This window comes from Carcharodon carcharias, chromosome 26 (genome assembly GCF_017639515.1).
Source record: "Carcharodon carcharias isolate sCarCar2 chromosome 26, sCarCar2.pri, whole genome shotgun sequence".
Taxonomy (NCBI): Eukaryota; Metazoa; Chordata; class Chondrichthyes; order Lamniformes; family Lamnidae; genus Carcharodon; species Carcharodon carcharias.
Window position 1 is genome coordinate 13,194,525 of NC_054492.1, and position 19,058 is coordinate 13,213,582.

At 43.7% G+C, this 19,058-nt stretch overlaps 1 protein-coding gene across 13 annotated transcripts in view; it reads left to right on the forward strand.

Annotated features, from left to right (window-relative positions):
• The window catches only part of sema4ba (sema domain, immunoglobulin domain (Ig), transmembrane domain (TM) and short cytoplasmic domain, (semaphorin) 4Ba), a 439,407-nt gene that overhangs the window by 329,597 nt on the left and 90,752 nt on the right, over positions 1–19,058 (forward strand). For 12 of the 13 annotated variants that reach the window (XM_041174645.1, XM_041174643.1, XM_041174648.1 and 9 more), the window contains one exon: positions 1,901–2,244. In XM_041174645.1, coding sequence (XP_041030579.1) covers positions 2,127–2,244 — 118 coding nt within the window. In that variant the 5' untranslated portion in view covers positions 1,901–2,126. Of the gene's footprint in view, positions 1–1,900; positions 2,245–2,753; positions 2,837–19,058 lie in introns of those variants that run through there. The other variant, XM_041174653.1, reaches the window with a different exon arrangement.

Genomic DNA, 19,058 nt, shown 5'->3' on the forward strand with positions numbered 1-19,058 from the left:
ATCAATGGACCTTGTCCCAGGATGGGGGGTCATGCTGACTCCCCTGCCCTTGCTGCTGACCTCCCTTCCACCATGGCCCCCACCCTGCAACCTTCTTCCCATCATCACCCAGCTGTGGATGGGGCCCCTCCTCAATCTGAGGCCTCGGAGGCAGCAGCCAATTCCTCCCCAGGGGCGCTGCTGAGTATAGAAGAGATCCTGGCCCCTGATTGGCCGGTGGCTCTCGGGGGGTAAAACCTCCACCCCTAGGGCTCTTGATCCTAGAGGAAGGCCCACAATTGGCCATTAAGTGCACAAGATGCAGCAAGCCTTCCTGAAAAGTGGCAATGTGGGGGTGTCTGATGGCTGAGACCCTTATCGCCTCCACAAGATTCCGCCAATGAAGTAGCTGTATTTGAAGTGAGTCCACAACCACAATTTGCTTTTTTGTCACACCTTTTATGTAGCAAAGCATTCCAAGGCACTTCACAGGAGCATTATCAAAGCCAAATTGGGAGATATTAGGGCAGGCGAAGAAGTCAGTTTTAAAGGAGTACCTGAAAGGAAGAAAGTGCGGCTGAGAGGTTAAGGGAGGGAATTCCAGAGCTTGGAGCCTTGGCAGCTAAAGGCATGGCCGTCTGTGGTGGTACGATGGAAATCGGGGGATGCGCAAGAGGCCAGAATTGGAGGAGCAAAGAGATCCCAGAGGGTTATAGGGTTGAACAAGGTTACTGCGATGGGGAAGGGTTAGAGTGTGAAGGGATTTGAAAACAAGGATGGGAATTTTAAAATCGAGATTTTGCTGGACTGGGGAGCAATGTTACTCAGTGAGTACAGGCTGACGGGTGAAGGGGGCTTGGTGAGAGTTACGATACATGCAGCAGCGTTTTGGATGAGCTCAAGCTTATAGATAGTGATGGATGGGAGGCCGACTAGGAGTGGGTAAGAAAAGTTGGGGAATAGCTGAGGTTTTCAGATGAGCTGAGACAGAGGCAGAATGGGCAGTGTTACAAAGGTGGAGTTAGATGGTCTTGGTGAAGGAGAGAAAATGGGGCCAAATGGAACCAGAAGGTTGGGGATGTTCCGATTCAGGTCCAGATAGTGGCCAGGGAGAGAGATGGCGTCTGCAGCCAGTAAGCAGAATTTGTGATCGGAACTGAAAACAGTGGCTTTGGTCTTCTCAATATTCAGTTGGAGGAAATTTCTGCTCCAGCAGTTGGACAAGCGGTGTGATAGATCAGAAGCAGTCGAGTGAGCTGGAGGGTGAGGTAGAACCTGCTGTCATCAATTTATATGTGAAACCTAACATTGTGCTTTGGGATGATGTCATCGAGGGGCAGCATGAAGCTGAGAAATAGAAGAGGGCGGAGGATAGATCCTTGGTGGAGATCAGAGATAACGGTGCGGGAGAAGGAAGTGATTGCAAGTGATTCTCTGGCTATGACTGGATGGATAAGAATGGAGACAGGCAAAGGCAGTCCCACTCAGCTGGATGATGGGGGTGAGGCATGGAGGAGGATGGTGTGGTGATACAGGAGAATGGACATTGCTGAAAAAAAGAGACATGTTGCTGAAGCTTTTTGTCTTGCACTTTTCAGGACAAATGCAAGAATGCTAAATTTCAAATTATCACAACAATTTATACTACAGGAGCATAGGTTGGCAAATAATTGTTTGAAATTTGGCATTCTTGCTTTTTGTCCCAATGTGTGCAAGATGAAAACCTTCAGCAACGTGTCTCCCTTTTCAACAATATTCGTGTCCTGTACTACCAGACAACAGAATGGACACTATTGAAATGTGATTGTAGCTTGTGAGAAGTTTGAACAGCATTCATACAATCTGTGCTTTGGCATTCAATGTTACTTCTGTACTCATTGATTTGATTCTAACTTGTCCTTGCTCACTCTTCCTGTTACAGGTTCAGCTTCGAGACATAGGAGACCTGCTTGGATACGCTTTCACTTGCAGAAACTGGATTGGGGAATCACCACTGTTGTGTTGCAAGTAGCATTCGCCCCAGCCCTCTGATAGCTCGGCGGTGCTGCTCTGTGCAGCTTGGCTGTGGATTACAAATCTATCCCAGGCCTTTGAGGACAAGAAGACAGGGCAGTCGAGAATTAAGATCCACTGCCTGTGTAGCCAACATGACCCTGGGCGTTCTGAGTTCCCTGCTGCTGACAGCAAGTACTTTAGCTACAATTGGATTTACTCAGCAACTTTCCAAGGAGGATGACGTCATTCCGAGGATTGTCTTTAATTACAGTAAGTGTGTCTGTTCCAGGCAGTGAAGAGTGATGATGAAGTGCTGTGTAAAGTCTGGGCATGAGGATCAGAACCCAATGCCATGTTTGTTCAATAGCTCTCTTGACTTCCAGCCTTCCTCCAATGTATCCCTATACAACGGTAGATTTAGATGAGAAAAGATGGGAGGAGGCTTAAGTGGAACATAAATACTAGCATAGACTGTTTGGACCAAATGGTCTGTTTCTGTACCATATATCCTATTGATTCCATGCCGCTTCTTGATTTATATTTGTTACTGCTCCTCCTTTGACATGAGATTAGGCAGGAGTAAGAATGGAAGAAAACGAAGAGGAGTTTATTTTTCTCCTGACCTATTAACAGCTCTTTTTATCTCCTCATTCTCCCCAAGCTCTGTAACTCAGTCCGGATGTACATTAGTGAATGAAAATGAACATTGATCAGCTTGTTTTTCTCATCGTGTTTGCAGCCAGAGCTCATTATTGCAGGCTCATGTGGAATAGCGGTGTGAACTCGATCTTCCAGCTGTGATTAGGATGGTGAATCAGTTGGAAGTCAGTTGCCCCAGGCTTTTCTGAAATGCACTTTCACGGTACAGTTGCCCTACTGAACAAATTAAAGTTAATATCTGTGTATGTGTTAAGTTACAGGGCCGCCTACTGCCTTCAGAATCAGCTTGGTCCATGAGGATGATAGTTCTTAGTGAGTTTGGTGCATTTATAGAGCAACCTAGTTTGCCAGAGAATTCTGCATCTTAAAGCATTAATTGTTCATAGCCTGATTGACGCTGATGATTGGCAGCTAAATTCCAGTATTATTTAACTTTGATTTTTGTTTGAGAAGTAAATGGGTGGAAATTCATTTTGGACTTCTGCCCAAAACTGGAGTTATCATATCATCCTCCCATTACATTCTCCATCTGACAATCAGTTCCACTGAACCCAATAGAAGTGAATATTGAGTCAGGGGGTATAACAGGCTTATTTATATATATGTATATGTATACGTATATAGATATGTGTGTGTGTATATAGATATATGTGTGTGTGTATGCATACATATGTGTGTATATATGTATATATATGTATGTGTGTGTATAGGTATATAGATATTTGTGTGTGTGAGTATATATATATGTATGTGTGTGTATATATGTATATTACATATATATATATATATATATATATATAATATATATATATATATAATGTGATGTAGCCTGTTTATTGCTAGCAACAAAGGCAATTTTCTATCCAAAGGATCCCGTTAAGGGTATACTTTAAAGTGTTTATATCACAGGCAATTCTAGGTTTCAGCTACTGCATATCATTGCTACTGATCAATGCTGAGACCTGTTCAGTTGGACACCATTGTAATTTTCTGACCCTGGGCTGTGGGAAGGGATGCTTACTCCCTGAGAGCTCATGTCAGAAACTCGGGCATGCTCTGCCTCCATCGTGGGGAGGGTGGAGAGGGGAGAAGTTTGGTAGTACCAGTCAGAATGCTTCACTCCATCCTAACCCGTTTTCCTGGATTGTGCCCATTGCCCGTGCATATCAGGCTTGTTGTTCATGGTGGGAAACCTTCCTGGAGCCAGTGCAAGTGAGGAAATTTTGGCTGTGAGGGGCCTTAAGGGGAAGAAGGGAGTCAAAGCTCAGAAGAAGCCTTCTAATAAAGGCTGAGGTTTTGACGAGGGAAGTCTCTGGAGCCAGCTGGATGGAGAAAAAGCCATTACAAGGCCTCTCACTCCCGTTTGGCAACTTCGGGCCCTCAGTGCCAATCTCAGGACCTTTTGCCATCTTCTGCATGTGGACCATGAACAAGCAATAAGAAGAAAAATCCCTCAGGAACCCAGACCTCGTACCTTTGGTGTCATTTTGTATCTAGCGAGCCAGGAACGAGCTGCAGGCCGAGTAGAGGGAGGGAAATTCCAGTCAGGAACGCAAGGCGGCAGTGGCTTCACCACCCAAATATTTTCAGACCTTCTCCGAACAATCTTGCCCAATTTCAGGTGGGATCACAAAGGCTACAAGGTTTGGCAGGTCATAAAAATGCGAGCAGGGTATACCCAAATATCTGCGGTCCAAGGCTGAAAACACCAAGGGCGGGATTTTTTTGGCCCCGCCCACTGTGGGATTATCCGGTTCCGCTGGAAGTCAATGGACCTTTGGCTGGGCTGCCATGTCTCCCTCAGCGGACTCCGTCATGGCGGGGATTGAAAATCCTGGCACAAGTCAGAAAATAACCTCCACCATCTTCAGGAATTGTGTTCAGTGGACCTCACTTGTTTGGACAGAGGGGAGGGGAAGGGAGAAAATCAGAAAGAGCTGTATGGCGTTTTCATGTGATAATATTATGTGTGGGTCAAAAGATACACTATAATCTTTGCATTTGTAAATAACCAGTGAGCACTTTAATAGTTTCTCAGGAACAAGCGGCTGTTTGTAGAATCTCTACAGGAGATTCATTCAGAGACCATTCAGCCCATCATATCCGTGCTGGCTCTTAGAGTTATCCAATTAATCCCTGCCTCTTGCTCTTTCCCTTTCTTAACAAATTTTCTCAGCTTCGAGTATTTATCCAACTTCCTTCTTAAAACTGTCATTGAATCTGCTTCCAACAGCATTTCAGGCAGCGCATTGATTTGGAAAGACTCTGCTGATCGTTAAGATTGAGGTATGTTGAGGATGTGGTTGTAGAATCTGAAGTAGTGATGTCTCTACCTCACCTGGGCGCAAAACTCGATGAGTAACTGTTGCCAGCTTGTGTGAGGGGAAATAAGTAATCAACGGATTGCTTAAAGGTGTGTGAGCAGAAAGCACAGCGAGTGATTCTCAAAGCATGTCTGTGCAGAGTCTTACATCTTGGCATAGAACATGCATCGTACTGCAGCACAAGGTCACGACAAGGAGCCTAAACATTAATCTCAGGTAAACGGATAATCAACTTCGGCACTGTTTTATTTTGGGCAGGCAGACCAGTAGGAGCAGAAATCAACATGTTGCACAGAAACAGAGTGTGAAGTATGGAAGTTGTAACAGGGCCAGAAAAAGTGAAGTAGTGTAGTGGCTATGTTACTGGATTAGTAATCGTTCAGGCAATATTAGGGCACCTCAGCACTGGCTGTTTGAAAATTTGAATTCCATTTAATATGCATTTTGTTTTTTGAAAGGCTGATGTCTGTTGAAGTAACCCATAAGAGATTTCCACCTGCCACCCTTACACCAGTCTAAGCTATACCTGACTCCAAGCCCACACCAACTCCTAACTTCCCTCTGAAATAGTCTGACAAGCCACTCAGAATGTCCACCATCAGCACCTCAGGGCAGCTAGGGGGTGGACAATAAACGTTGGCTTTCCCAGCCCAGGAATAATAAAAAAAAGTTGAGAGATTGCAGCCAAGAGATGGAAAAGAGAAAGAAAGGGACAATAAAAAAGAAACCAATAATGAGAGAAGAGGTCGGCTCCTTCATGGCTCTGTGTTTTAACGCGATGCAGTTAACAGTTAGCACCAAGCTATATAAAGGCAGGAAGATTCCAGGTTTGGTGTATGTTGAGTTAGCTGCTTTCAGAAGGTGCTACTTGCACGACAGTTGACCCATCCATGTTCTGGGAGGGAAAGGTTGATCAGCCAGCTGGGGTTACTATCCCTGCCCAGAGGAAATCTGGTGTGGATTGTCCAATCAAATGGCCTGTCACTGACATCAATCAGGAAATTTAAGAACATAAGCAAGAAGCGCTGGCTTCTAGAGCAATATATAACGAGGAATAAAGGGAACTATTAAGATAAAGGGAGGTGCAAAGCACAGATTGAAACATGGACCTTGCTATCTTGTTGATTCATCAGAACACTATTTATATTTTTATTGGTAATAAATTTTGGTCATAGTTCAAACTATACCATTTGCACCATTTTTATACCGTAAGTGGTTATGCAGTGATGTGTCATACTGCCATGGTAAGGAATTAAACATGCTAAACTGACATCCCATTTTTCTATAATAATTTTAATACCCAGTTGCCTGATATGGGTATTAAGCTAAAACTGGACTTATACCAACTGACCAACAACATCCAACAGCAGTCACATAAAGGGCCAGATCACTGTCCTCAACGTATGGTAAAAATGGTGTGAATATTCACAAATAAGGCAGTAGTCTTAATCAGAGCATAACACCAATAAATGACTCATCAGACCTCTGGTTTTGTGCACAAGTTTCCAATATAGAAACAGAAGGTATTGCATTTATACAGCACCTCTCCCATACTGAGGATGTCCCAAAGCACTTTGCAGCCAATGAAGTACTTTTAAAATTTAGTCACTGTTGTAATCTAGAGTGCGTGACAGCCAATTTGCACACTAAAAGCTCCCACAAACAGCAATGTGATAATGACCAAATAATCTGTTTTGGGTTTTGGTTGAGGAAATATATTGGCCAGGACACCAAGGAGAACCTTCCTTCTTCAAAATAGCACTTTAACATCCACCTAAAAGATCAAAAAGCTTCTTCTGTTTAATGTTTCACCCAGAAGTGTGGCACTGAGAGTCGGCTTAGTTTTGTGCTTGAGTCTCGAAAGTGGAACTTGAATCCTCAACATCCTGACTCAGAGGCGGGAATACTATCTACTGAGCCATGACTGACACTGTTTAACTACTTTATAATTTTGCTACGTGGCTGGGGCAAACAACCAGTTGCATAAAACTTTCAGAAATAGAATTGGCTGTATCTGCTGTGAGTGCGTAGGACGGCCAATAATGTGAATGTGCAATCCTGGCGGGGGAACCTGACATGGGTGGGTAAAGGTTGACATGTGACTTTACATCCTTGGACAGAAAGTGATCGCGTGCGCCCGCAATTCCCAGTGCACACTGCTGGGGAACATAAGTGACAGCAATCTGCATTCATAGGCCAGAATATTTCCCTCGTCGGGTGGGCTTGATGGGAGCGGGCAGGGGGCAGTCGCAGATCGCCATCAGCACCACACCACGACGTCATGCGGGCTGGCCAGTGAAGGCCTGCCCTGCGTGGATCGCGAGCGGCATCACTGAGCGCTACCTGTGCAGGCGGGGGGGTGGGGGGGGGGGTGCGGGTGGTGGGGAGGAGGGGGGTGCCTGGCGCACAGTTTGCGCGTGAGCGTGGAAGAGCGCTTCAGTCTCCCTGAGGCACGGAGCTGGCTCAGGAAGATTGAAGCGCCTTTTCAAAAAAAAAATAAAGACAATAAAAATGCAATGAAACATGTCCCCTCATGTGACACAGTCACGTGGGATGGGGCATGTTTTTAAATTCAAAAGAAAGTTTTCATTTAATTTGTATTAGCTTTATGAAATCTCATCCCACTCGTGGGTGAGGTTTCCTAAAAATGTAAAGGCCGCTTGGCTCTTTCGCCTGCCCACCCCAACCCATTAGGTTGAACAGGCAGCGTAAATTTCTAGTTAATTAGCTCGTTATGGCCTTAATAGGCCTTTCAATTATCAGCAGGTGCGCAGCCGACTCCAGCGCGCGCCCGCCGAATGAAATATTGCGTAAGTGCGCGACGACGTTGGGACACACGTCATATTATGCTCATGCGTGTCAGACGTAGGCCGAACGTAAAATTCTGGCCATAGAGTTCAACCCTACGGTGCAAATCACCCTAGGCGTGATCAGCAACTCTTCCACTTGTGGGAGCTTGCTGTGCACCCATCGTCGATGTGTTTCTAACGTTATGACAGTGACTTGACCTCGAAAAGTGCTTAAGTGGTCATAAGGTGCTTTGGTGCACCCTGAGGTTGTGAAAGGCACCATATAAATACAAGTCTTTCTTAGATTAAAAGCAAAAAACTGCGGATGCTGGAAATCGAAAACAAAAACAAAAATACCTGGAAAAACTCAGCAGGTCTGGCAGCATCTGTGGAGAGGAACACAGTTAACGTTTCGAGTCTGTATGCCTCTTCAACAGAACTCTTTCTTAGAATGACGTATGACAAATCACAGTCTCCTGTCTTCACACATATGGATAAATGACAGTGAAACCTAGTAGTGTTTTTTGGTTTCTCTATTGCTTTCACTACTGCTCTGCATATTGGGATAACTTCACTTCCTTACAGCAAGAATTAACCTACACATTGGAGAGAAGTTTAAAGAGAAAGCGAAAGCAAGATAAAGAGAATAAGAAATAGAAGGTAAAAGAGAGAAGGGGAGAACAAAAGGACATAAATGCCAGTTAATCACAACTCCAGCCTGCTGCTTTTAACTGATGTTTATTGTTTTGGATTGAGGTCACATCTCTCAACTAAGGATCTCACATCCAGAATGTGTTTGATGTTAAAACCCAAACCTTGTTTAAATTCCATCAACCGACTTCCCACTGGTTCGACCCGCTGACGCCAGTTCGGTAACAGGATCAGCTGCTGCTGCTGTCTCGTGTGGGTGTCCCAATCAGGCAGGAGTGAGGCTTGATAGGGGCTGAAGGGGCTTGTTAGGGTGCATGCTGAGAGACTGTTTCCATTGATCGGGAACCTAAAACACTGGGGGCACAGCCTCAGGATAAATGGCCGATCATTTGGGACTGAGATGAAGAGCAATTTATTTACTCAAAGGGTTGTGAATTTTTGGAATTCTGTACCCCAGAGAGTTGTGAATGTGTTGATTACTGAGATAGACAGATTTTTGGTCTCTCAGGGAATTAAGGGATATGGGTAGCAGGCAGGAAAGTAGGGTTGAAGCCCAAGATCGGCCATGATCGTGTTGAATGGTGGAGCAGACTCGACATGCCATATGGTCTACTCCTGCTCCTACTTCTTGTGTTCATGAGGCGAGTCCATGGCAGAGGTCCCATGCCAGAGACTTGAGCACAAAATCTAGGCGGACACTCCACTGCAGCACTGAGGCAGCCCTGCACTGTTGGAGGTGCCACCTATCAGATAGGACATGAAAACAAGGCTCCCTCTGCCCTTTCAGGTGGATGTAAAAATCCCGTGGCACTTTTTTGGAAAAAGATCTTGGGAGCTCTCCCCAGTTTCCTGGCCTATATTTATCCCTCAGCCATCACCTCCACCAAAAAAAACAGATCACCTGATCATTATCACATTCCTGTTTTGTGGAGCTTTCTTACGTGCAAATTGGCTGTTGCATTTACAAAATTACGAGTAAGTGCACTTCGAAAGCGTTTAATTGTAAAGCGCTTTGGGATGTCCAGAGGTTGTGAAAGGTACAATGTAAATACAAGTCCTTTCTTTCCATTATTTACAAGGCTTCTGGTTGTAATGATCGGACGTGGAAGAGGTAATTTACTTATCAAATGCCGGACTATTTTGCTGTTCAGAACAGATGAGTATCTAATTCTGAAGTTCTGGCAGGGTGTCTGTTTGAAGTTATAAATAAATACCCTCTCATTTAAGCTGAAATATCTCGCAGCTGTTTTGTAATTAGTTTACTGATATACAGGACAGAGCAAAGAAAGCCAGCTCCTTAAAAGGGCATCCTTTTTTAAAATAAATAAAGTGTTTGGCAAACTTTATTTCTCCTGTTTACAACTGTGTGAACATGATGAAGTGCATGATTTTGCGGAAGGCATATGTATTGTCATCATGATGCAGTGCCCTGAATCATGATCCCCAGGTTTAGCAGGCATTTTGAGTTTAGAAGTGGCTTACCAGCTTTAAATGCTCCCTCCATGATGAAGAAAGCTTACATATTTGCTGCAATTACAGGGTGCGCACTGTGAAAGCTCATGCTGCCAACTTGTGTTTCACAGATTTGCATTGAATATGCAGAAGAGAAACAGGACATTTGGCTCAGCTGGTCCATTGCCAGCTTTTATGCTCCATACAGGACACCTCCTATCCAATCGAAGTCTATCAACATATCCTTCGACTCTTTTGTCAATGTGTTTATCTAGCTTCCTCTTAAACGCGTCTGTGCTATTTGCCACTACCATGCCATGTGGGAACAGGTTCCATATCTGACTATTCTCTGGTTTAAGATGTTTCTCTGAATCCTTTATTGGATTTATATCTTATATTTATGACCTGAGGTTTTAGTCTCCCCAGCAACTGGAAACATCTTCACCATGTCCACCATATCAAATCGGTCCATAATTTTAAAGGGCTCAACTGGCGTTGTGACTGTTTGGAATTCTCTGCCCCAGAGGGTTGTGGATGCTCAGTCATTGGGCTAGATTTTCATCCTTGAGGCGGGTAGCGTGAGTCGGGAAAGTTCCCAGCTCGTGGGAAAGTGCCCACAAAGGTAGGATTTTCATTGCCCGGGGCAGGTGAGGGCTGCAGGCCGGTCAGATGCCCTGGGAAAAAATTCGGAGGCAGCCACAGGGGCTGTCGTGTGTGGAGGCGGGCTGTTTAAAAGGCCCGCCTCGGTGCTGTGGGACTTCATCCGAGTTATAATAAAAACAGAAAGGTCCTCCGACCCTCACCTCTCACACCCTCTCACCCCTCCTACACACTAATCATGTCCCATCTATGTCCCCGCAAGCTCGTCATGTCAAGCTATAGCACTTCCGTGCCATTACAAACTGTATGGAACCAATGAACCCTGTAGTGGCAATAGAATGTGTAAAAAAAAAGCTTTAAAAAACTCATTCGTTGATAACTTTCCACTTTCTTAAAATAAACTCCTCTTTACTACATATATAAAAACAAAAAAACTGCGGATGCTGGAAATCCAAAACAAAAATAAAAACAGAATTACCTGGAAAAACTCAGCAGGTCTGGCAGCATCGGCGAAGAAGAAAAGAGTTGACGTTTCGAGTCCTCGTGACCCTTCGACAGAACTGTCGAAGGGTCATGAGGACTCGAAACGTCAACTCTTTTCTTCTCCGCCGATGCTGCCAGACCTGCTGAGTTTTTCCAGGTAATTCTGTTTTTGTTTTTGTTTCCTCTTTACTACAGCCCAATAAAAGTGTCAATCATCCAGACCCATTAAAGTATCAATAGCATACACTCCAAGCACTTGAAACCTCTTCATCTTGTTTGAATAAACATTTTGAAATGAACAGCATAAATCAGAGAGCCTGAGTTTCAAGCAGTGTTTTCTCTAGGGCTCAGGTGTTTCAAGAGGCTGAGCACTGTCACTGGTGTTTCTCACTGGGACAGGCCTTAATTGGCCCGCCAGCGTGAAATTGCCTTCCGAGCCTGACCGCGGGCGGCAGTCGGCTTCCCGCCCACCCCTGCCGAGCCTGCACATCAGGGGCAAAATTCTGTCCATGGGCAAAGGGCTGGGAAGTGGGGTTGATTGATAAGTTTAGCCATCATCTTACTAAATGGTGGAGCAGGCTCAAAGGGCCAAATGGCCTACACTTGCTCCTATTTCTTATCTCCTTTCTACTCCTCAGCCTCCTGTTTTCCAAAGGAAAGAGCCTCAACTTGTTGGGTTTTTTTTTGCATAAGCATTCCGTCCCTTTTTTCCCTATTCGTTCATGGGACGCGGGTGTCGTTGGCTGGACCATCCCTTGAGAAAGTGGTGGTGAGCTGCCTTTTTGAACTGCTGCAGCTCATGTGGTATAGGTACACACACAGTGTAGGGCCATTCCCTTTAGGCTGTTTTTTTTTAGCAGTTTGATGCACCATTTCAGAGGGCATTTAAGAGTCAACCACATTGCTGTGGATCTGGAGTCACATCTAGGCCAGACCAGTAGATTCCCTTCCCTAAAGGGGCATTAGTGAACCAGATGTGTTTTTACAGTAATAGCTTCATGGTTTCCAAATTTCTATTCAAATCTGGATCTGAAAATTCAAATCTGAATCTTAATGAATTCAGTGAGGTGGGACTCAAAGCCAGGTCCCCAGTGTATTATCCTGGGCCTCTGGATCACTAGTTCAATGACAATTCCATTATGCCGCCACCTCCCATTTGACTTACCAGATGCACAAGCAAAATATGTAGAGATCAGTGAGGTGTCTACATGGATTGAATATGCCTGAGGTTGTATTCGACTGTGAAAACACAATATTTTAGCTCCTAAGCTGCAAGTTTCATGTTAATGATAGGGATGGTAATTTGAAATGATAATGTTCACCGGGATGGGTATTACAGACAGGCTAACAGTTTATTTGGTTTTGATTTTGATGGACCTTAAATCTGGCAATTTTGAAAGTGACACCAGATCCCATGATATTCTCTGCCCGACAGGACAAAGGAGCAAAACTCCGGCCCTACCCTTTACCAAAATTCACTTGGCATTCCTGGCCAGTGAAAGCTTACATCAACAACACCATCCATATCCAATATGTAGAGGCCATGTGCAACAATGTGACAGGACACAGCCACCTCCAAATTCCCCTCCAAATTCTGCCTTGGATATATATGTAACACCATTCCCTCATCATCACTGAGGCAAAATGCTAGAACTCCCTTACCAAACAGGACCTTCACCCTCACGGACCACAATGCTTCAAGAAGAAGGCACACCACCAAATTCTTGAGGGCATTTACATAGCCTTTCACAACCTCAGGATGCCCCAAAGCACTTTACAGCCAAAGAAGTTTGTTCGGTTCACTTCTTTAAAAGTTCTTGATTGGCAAGGCTGGCATCTATCACCCATCCATGGCAAGGCTGGCATCCATCACCCATCCATTGCTGCCCTTGAAACAGGTAAATTTCAAAGGTGGTGATATGGACCTAATGGAATACAAAGGATGTTCTCAAGCTGTGGATTGGTAAGGGCAAAATTATTGCCCATCCTTGGTCACACTTAGTCACCATGTTTTGACAAGCAAGTGGTTATTTATGGCATTTCAGAGGACATTGAGTCAATGGGACACTGTTGGGTTGGACTCATGTTCAGGCTAGGCTGAGACCTGTCATGTTGGGAAGGTTCACCCCCATGAAAGATATTGGTGAAGCAGTTGAAGTATTTTTTTTAATATTCCAACAGCTTTCATGGGGATTTGTTACTTGATGCCAGCTCACAAACTATCAGATTTGCTGGAATGGAACTTCACAACTGGCATGAAGGGATTTTGAACTCGATATCTGGATTGCTCATCCTATACCATAACCTCGGCATTGCTGGTTTCGGTCTCCAGTGACAGAAGGCTTCAAAACAAAAACCACAGGAGCTCACAGAATGTCACATTTTGAAGACCTTTCTGAATATTGGGGATGGTACAAAATGTTTCAGTTTGTTTATTGGCAAGAAATTGCACCGGTCATCTGAGCCCAGGACTTAACAACGGAGGGTGTGGAAACAAAAAGACGGAATTAGACAACAGAGAAGAAGGCCATTTGGCCCATCATGCCTGTGCTGGCTCTTTGAAAGAGTAACCAATTAGTTCCACTCCCCTGCTCATTCCCTGCTGTCTTATAAATCTTTTCTTTTCAACCATAAGCCAATTTTCTTTGGCAAGTTACGATTGAACCTGCGCCAACCACCCTTTCAGTTATTACCTTCCAATTTACCATCTTATATATTAAATAATACTCATAAGCCTTTATTACAAAGCAATTATTTCCACCCCTGCACAATAATAGCACTGAAAACAACAAACATATTTTGGAGCCAGTGTGGAACTTACGTGAAGGAAGAGGTCAGAGATCAAACTAGACACACACTGGAAAGCTGGTTATCAGATTGGCTGGGCAGGGCACATGGGCTTCCAAGTTTAAATTCCAGTCCAAATAACAATGTGTACAGCACATTATATGGCTCTTTCAGCCAGTGCATTCCAGATCATCATAAATTAGGAAATAAGGTCCGTTGGATAGTCATAAAACAATAGTTATGTATGAAGACATAAGATCAAAAATAAAACTCAGCATCTTATTTACTGGCAATCATTTTTCTGATATGACTCTGCACAGCACCTCAGGACCTTTTTCTACACTACGGACACTACATAAATGCAGGTTATTGTGAGGTGAGAAAGCACAGTAAATGTAAGAAAATACTCCTGGTCTAACGTCTAGCAGAAGTTTACAGGCAACAATAGTTCACCCCTTGGCATTTAGGAAATGGGTTGTTATCGCCGTTAATGATACTTTTTCAAACCACTTGGTTATGGCCTTTGAATCCACTGCTGCTCACTGTGTGTCCTCTGCGCTTAATTTAACTTGAACGTGTCCTATTGTAAAACCACTAGCTGTGGAGGCTGTACTTGCATTCCAAGTTCTGCTATTTTTGCAGTTTAAGTGTAGTGTTCTCTTATCATTTGCACTTTCTATTCTATACAATTATAGATGTTTCATTGCCATTCCATACCAACATCAAATACATAGTTAGTGACTCTTAGCACCTACCATTTCATTTTGGTGGGAGGTTGAAATCAAGGTTTGGCTCTGCATGCCCTTCAATTCTACTGAAGTTAAGTGATGGAGTGGTGGCACTTTGTTAGTGGGGCCATGGAGAAGGACATATTACATTGTATTAAGTATTAAACTGCACCTCTTACACCCTCACCTGGAAGTTCTCCTCCAGGCCACTCACCATCCTGACTTTGAAATATATCGGCCGTTCCTTCACTGTCACTGGGTCAAAATCCTGGAACTCCCTTCCTAACAGCACGGCGGGTGTCCCTACATGGACTGCAGCGGTTCAAGAAGGCAGCTCACCACCACCTTCTCAAGGGCAATTAGGGATCGGCAATAAATGCTGGCCTAGCCAGCGAAGCCCACATCTGGTTAAAGACTATGAAAAACACAGCAAAAGAGGCTTAAATTTCCCAGATGTGCCTTGTTGAGCAATTATGCTGGTCGGCTGCAAAACACGTCCAGAGAGGAAACGGCCATTCCCTGCTGTTCTCTGCTAATGTTAGGGTAGACATTGCAGATGTCAAGGTCTAATATATATGTATTTATAGCCTGTTCATGGAAAAATGTTGAGGTAGGGCTTCTGAGGTAGCAAATAAAAGCATGGATAGAGTTTGCAGATTTCTTGGTGAGCAAGGTTCTTTTGGTTAATGAATTATGAAGAAGTTCAACATCCTGCAGGAATTCACAAACCTCCAGATGCTGCCAGAATGATAAGGAGTAAATTGTCAGCAGCTGGGAAGCAGTTGAGCAATTAAGTATAATCTGGTTAGGAGAGCCATGAAAAACTCCATTGTGCGAAACATCATTCAAGTAGAGAGCGATCGTCCGTGATGCAAGCGCAACATTATTTCCCAGTGCACGGAACTAGCTTTGTGCACGACAGCGTTCCTGTGAGCTACACACTCATGCAGACAGATTATTACACATTGCTTCAGGATACTCCTTAAAACCAACAGTGTCTCCAGGCTTCGCAATCATTACTTGGGGGCGTAATTAACAGTTTATCATTAATCTTGCTCTAGCTCTTGTTGCATAACATCAGATGACAGTCGTGAAGAGGCAGTGGAAAAAAAATTACCAGACTGACAGACAACAACATATTGGCACAGTGCAACTCCCCTACATAGCTCCTTAAGTTGCAAAACACCATAACCTGAGATTTATTTAAATCTATGTGGTCACATTCTTCACCAACATCTCCACAGTACTGAAAAGCCTTTTTTTTTTCACTTATTCAGTTGTCACTGGCAAGACCAACATTTGCTGCCCATCCATAATTGCCCTTGAACCGAGTGGCTTGCTAAGTCATCTCAGAGGGCAGTTAAGAGTCAACCACATTGCTGTGGATCTGGAGTCACATGTAGGCCAGGCCAGGTGAGGACAGCAGACAGTGAACCAGATGCGTTTTTTGGACAGTGGATGATTGTTTCATGATCACCATTGTTGAGACTAGTTTTATAATTAATCGTATTTAAATTCAACCAGTTGCTGTGAGGGATTTGAACACCTGTCCTCAGCTCATAGAGGCTGGACCTCTAGGTTACAAGTCCAGTGACATTACCACTATGCCACCATCTCCTCTAATTATTCCTACATTTCGGTGCTTTGTAGAAGCCTATTTTGAAGTGTCTTTTTCTTGACACACTCGGGGAGCATGTATATCACATTTGCTTGCAGCAAGTTTTTGTTAGAGTATTTGTACCAATTTATGTGGCACATTTGGGAAGGTAATGCACTTCAAGATTGAACAACCCAGCTAATACAGAATAGAGCAGGAACAGGACTCAGGTGCCTGGGCTTTGAGGGTGGATTTTCAGGGGTTGAGGTTCACATGTCACCCTCCAGCTGTGGGTTGGATACCCCCTGCACTGGGATTTATGATAGAACCTTGGTTTGACCTATTTGGCATACAATGCACAGTTCTGGTATAAAATAAATGTAGAGGCACAGGAAAGGTGCAAAAAGAGATCTACAAGGATGCTATCAGAACTCTAAAGTTATAGCTATCAGCAGAGATTGAACTGGGCTCCTTTCTCTAGCCCCCTCTGGCTGAGGGGTGACTTGATCTGAAAAGGAGGAGAAACATTGTGAAGGTGTTTCCACTTGTGGGGGAAACCAAAAGTAGAGGCCATGACAACAACAACTTGCATTTATATCAGGCCTTCAACATACTAAAACATCCCAAGGTGCTATATAAATGCAAGATAATCACTAGTATAATCAAAAGGGGTTCAGGAGGAATTTCTTTACTGAGCAAGTGATTAGAATGTGGAACTCTGTATTACATGGAATGGTTGAGGTGAATAGCATAAGTGTGCTTAAGGGAAGCTAGCTGAACCTGAGGGAGGATGGAATTGATGGATATGCTGCTTGGATTAGTTGAAGGTGGTAAGTGGATCAGGAACACCAGGCGGCCTGAATGGCCTGTTTCTATAAATTCCATGCAACAAATAATTGCCTTGAATCTTATTTTTTTAAAAAGCTGGAATTCTTTTAAAAGTTCAGTTAAAAAATTAAAATTTAGTTAAATTTTGGAATGGATAGAGGTTACACCGTAATAAAATACTGTTAATGAGTCAGGATTGTTTGAGGTTAAAACAAGTTCTGAGCCAGGAATTTAAAGCATAGTCACTGCCGTAGTACCTTGATGCCCGTTCCTCAGTCCACTTTAAATATTCAACCTCCCTCCAAGCTGCGTATCTGTTGACAGGTTTTGGCCTGGACGTATGGGTAATATCCATCCATCCCAAACTGATGATTTCATCAATGCCATTTCCTTCATGCGTCCCTCTTGGACCACCCTTCTCCTTGAGGGATTTTTCGATTTCCCTGAGCACTTTAAGATTCCTCAGGGAATAAGTTAAATTCAGTTAAAAAATTTAAATTGAAATTTTCAGGAAAAAGTTCTTTTAAAAGTTTAAAAATTTCTACATCAGAAATTTTTAAAGGAGCACAAGGAGGGTTTTATCCATTCCGAAGTTACTATTGATATCCAACAGCGCTTGACTCCTTCATTGCTGTTTTTAGTGGCGTGTTTGTGAGTTAGTGCGGTTCATCTGTCTACACATCTCTTAACATGTGAAAAATGAAAATGGGGCTAAAAGTAAAGTTTTGTAATGCTACTTCTGTATTTTTTTAGCTCGAAAGATAACAAAGGGCTGAATTTTGCCCCGACGTCATCCCTCCCCATTTAAATCTTCGGGAAGGCGGGTGGACAGCGAAATCAGCTGACTGCCTGCCGACCTGTCAATGGCCAATTGAGGCCATTGACAGGATAATTAAAACAATTAAAGGACCTGCCCGTCCAACCTTAAGGTCGGCGGACAGGCCAGGAGCCCCAGCGGGATGAGGTTTCATGTAGGGTTTAAAAAAGTTTATTAAAGTTTCAGTGAAATTTATTAACATGTCCCATCTCGTGTGACATTGTTACATGAGGGGGACGTGTTGACTTTTTTTTATTTTTCTATTTTTAAAGTTTATATAACTGTCAGCGATCTCCCTGGGGCAGCACGTAGTCTCAGGGAGATGTGCGCTTTCTCGTGCACATGCGTGAAAGAGCGCACTCTCATTTTTGGGGAATCCCCCCCACCTGCTCGGAGCGCATAGCACTTCCCGCCGGGCGTCACACTGGGCGGGCCTTGATTGGCCCACTCACATAAAATGGCGGCGGGGCCTGCTTCTCCGGCGGGCATCAGCTCCCCGCCCGCCAGAGATTGGGTCAGGCCCACCTGCCCGACAGGCAAAAAATTCTGCCCAAGGAGTTAATGACTGTGATTATGTTGTAGCTTTGGGCTCCCCGGATCCATGAAGTTTATGAATAGAGATTGTATTGTAAAGAATGAATGCATTATTTTTCCTTACGTTTAAGGAGAAATTCAAATTAACTGTAATGTGAGAATTTGTTGCATAAAGTGGAAGTGCGTTCACAGCGAATGTGATTAACAACTTTAAGTATACAAGCTTAATGCAATTAATTAATGTTTGTGAAACAGTTGTTTCATATATATTTTCAAATTCTAACTCTTCCTTTACTGAAGTCTGCTTTCCACACAAGTAGTGGAAGTGTTTGGATCAGGTGGCAATATTATGCCTCATCCTTTTGTTCTCTTGCTGGCTGCCTCACGTCCCATTCTGCACTGTGTCCTTTTAACTAATAAGTCATCGCACCCACTGCTGTGTCCCTTTAATTGACAACCCCATTTCTTTCCAATTCTCTTACCTAAAACACTGTATTCATATAAGATGACAAAACTCACTAGCTACTCCAATGGGATTAACAGATGGTTATTGGCCTGTACATGCTAAATAATTGAGCTTTAAGAACATTCCCTAGTCATTCAATATTTTATTTGCTCTAATCGCTGATATCTCAATCACTTATTCTGAATTATAATCTCCGTTTATATCACAATTGTGATTCCCATGTGCACAGGTATTGCAAGATAATGAAGTGCTTGTTTTAGCAAAGTGCCCTCGGAACTTCAAATCATTTAAAGAATTTGACAATCAATTAATAACTTTTAAAGTGCACTCAGTGTTGTTTAGGCAGATAAGGCAGGCAGTTTGTCTCT